Source organism: Sinocyclocheilus grahami, unplaced genomic scaffold, assembly GCF_001515645.1.
Source record: "Sinocyclocheilus grahami isolate Dianchi unplaced genomic scaffold, SAMN03320097.WGS_v1.1 scaffold761.1, whole genome shotgun sequence".
Taxonomy (NCBI): Eukaryota; Metazoa; Chordata; class Actinopteri; order Cypriniformes; family Cyprinidae; genus Sinocyclocheilus; species Sinocyclocheilus grahami.
In genome coordinates this window covers 637,225-639,724 of record NW_015505940.1, presented here as the reverse complement: position 1 = coordinate 639,724, position 2,500 = coordinate 637,225, and the positions used below count along the sequence as shown (strand labels likewise).

The window sequence follows — 2,500 nt, the reverse complement described above, 5'->3', positions numbered from 1 at the left end:
AAAAAAACAGGTAGCCTGTCTGAATTAGGACATTTAGGCTATCCGTCTAATAGTAGCCTACCACAATCTTCTTAACAGTAGAAGTTAAATCTTACTGTAGTCTTCAGATCTGGGTACTGTCTTACGTTTTAAAATCACGAAGGGAGTTTGGTCCCATCAGGCTAACGTGACAGTCACGACTCATGCAGCTGTAAGCTTTTCTTTTTCTTTTGTTTTTACTCGAGATCTTTACAACACGCATTACATTACGTATTTCATGACACACTGGTTTTATGCGTATTTGGCGCCACCTAGTGTTGTGGGTGTATTATCGACATGTCAAAGTCTAGACCCCGAATATAAGACGACCGCGTTTTTTCAGATGTATTTCCAAGAAAAAAACATTGTCTTATATTCGGGTCAATACGGTAGTATGTCCCAAAATGTAGTATGTTGAAATGAGTATCCCAAAGATTCCCGGATGGTCTACTACTTCCGGTTAGAATTCGAAGTGCAGATCGATGCACACTCTAACGGCTAATTAAAGCAATAACCCCCGTGAAGCCGTGGTTTACAGGGAATTTATTACAGCTAAGGGGCGTTGTTAGGTACGACGCGGAGCTGTTATAAATTCACTGTAAACCACGGCTTCACGGGGCTTATTGCTTTTATAAAACGGTTATTCCATATACGTAGCAAGGTTTCACAAAATAAAGCAGAGCAAATAAAGTGTAATGATATTAATAAACACAGTGTTCTTCCACCAAACAATGTAGCGCCTCAGAAACAGTTGTGGTTGCTACAAAGTGGTTGCCGAGCAACAGACAAACGTAAAAAAGGTGTGTGTTACTTTGTAGCGTCATTTACAACAGCTTAGAACGCGGCTCAGCCAATCAGAATCAAGCACCGGAACTATACGCTTTATAAATTGCCCACAACCCATTGCACGTTGAACGAGGATTCGATTAGAACTATTATCATGCATAAAAACAGTTAAAAACTACAAACATGGCGGATATGCGAGACCGACGAACAGGTAGAGAAAGGGGTTTGAATGATAAATCATCAATGTTTAAACGGATGAAAAAATATTTATTTAATGTTATCCGCATTATATTTCATCTGCAGCAACATTGTGAAGTTTTATAAAGATACATTTGGTCATTAACTTTTAAATGCATTATTATGCAAACACATGAGCAGTTCTCGGCATGAAAGACACGCGACTGGCAGATCAACGTGCCTCTTTATTTTTCTCCAATACGGTAGGAAATTAAATTAAACGAAATGTGAATATGTGACAAGATGATTGACAGGGCAGTTTACACGGTGACAGAATCCACGTAACTAAGCAACAGAGCATCCGTTAAAGACGCAGCTATGACGAAGCAGTGTGTCCCAAAGCTTCCCTACTATTCTCAAAAGTATGAACTTTTAGAACATAGTATAAGTAGGTGAATTGGGACGCAGCAAGTTACTGAATGAATCAGTCATTTGAATGAATTGGTAAAATGAATGATTCAGTGATTCGCTTTCACCTACTGGTGCTTTTACTTTCATATTTACAGTATCATTTCATAAAAATATAAAAAAAGTAATATTTCAGTATTTATTTTGTAAAAATCTCATTAGTTGTTGTGATTGTTTGGCTTACTTTATCTGTGAGGACTGCGCTGTGACTCCGCTGTATCCGTTCATGTCTGGACTCTGCATTGCGCTCACAGATCCTCCACTGCAACACAATAAAAGCAGCGTCAGACGCACAATCACACCGGCAAACATCCGCACATGGATGGGAGAAATACACATACGCCTTCATCATCATCATCATCATCAAAGCTGTCTCACTGCTCAGACAGAATGAGATTCACACATGCCACTCATATTCATTTATGACACAATCACGGAATAAACATCAGATTTTCTGGTTTTGTAATCAGGAAATTAGTGCTGGATGAAACATTGTGGGAGGAGTCTGATGCTGTGTGTGAAAATCATGTGACTCATGATTAACCGTTCACACAGAATGCGTTTAAAAATGTGTGACGTAGCGCTCAGGAATGTTTTTTTAAAAGAAGGGCAGCGCAGAACGCCATGCCAACTTGCTACTGTAAACAAAAGCATGCCCCGCCTCCAGGGTCTTCTGATTGGTCTGCTGTTTTGGAACTGACATCGATGAGTGGCACTCGCTGAGCTATAATAGATTTATATAGATCAGTGGTGGCACTGCATGTAAAAGTTTAAATTCTTTTAACTTGACACGGTGTCTTAAAAACACGGCATGCACTGCAAAAAAGCGAAACGTCACACACATCCATCTAGTGCGTGTTTACATAGAAAAACTATGGAAAAGTAGCGCACTGGAATGGAAAAACACATTCTGTGTGAACGACCCCTTACTCAAATGAGTTCAACAAACAAGTTCTCATCTAATGTTCTTTAATTAACTAACATGTAATCAGAGACATCTGGACTGGAAACAGCATGTGTGTGTGTGTGTGTGTGTGTGTGTGTGTGTGAG

General features: G+C 39.5%; 1 protein-coding gene across 19 annotated transcripts in view; it reads right to left on the bottom strand.

Annotated features, from left to right (window-relative positions):
* eps8a (EGFR pathway substrate 8a, signaling adaptor) overlaps positions 1 to 2,500 on the bottom strand; it is a 54,004-nt gene that overhangs the window by 23,375 nt on the left and 28,129 nt on the right. For all 19 annotated transcript variants that reach the window (XR_001605830.1, XR_001605829.1, XM_016245646.1 and 16 more), the window contains exon 2: positions 1,634 to 1,711. Coding sequence is in view for 17 of the 19 variants with exons in the window: in XM_016245646.1 (XP_016101132.1) it covers positions 1,634 to 1,692 (59 nt within the window). In the remaining 2 variants the exon portion in view is untranslated. The remainder of the gene's footprint in view (positions 1 to 1,633; positions 1,712 to 2,500) is intronic.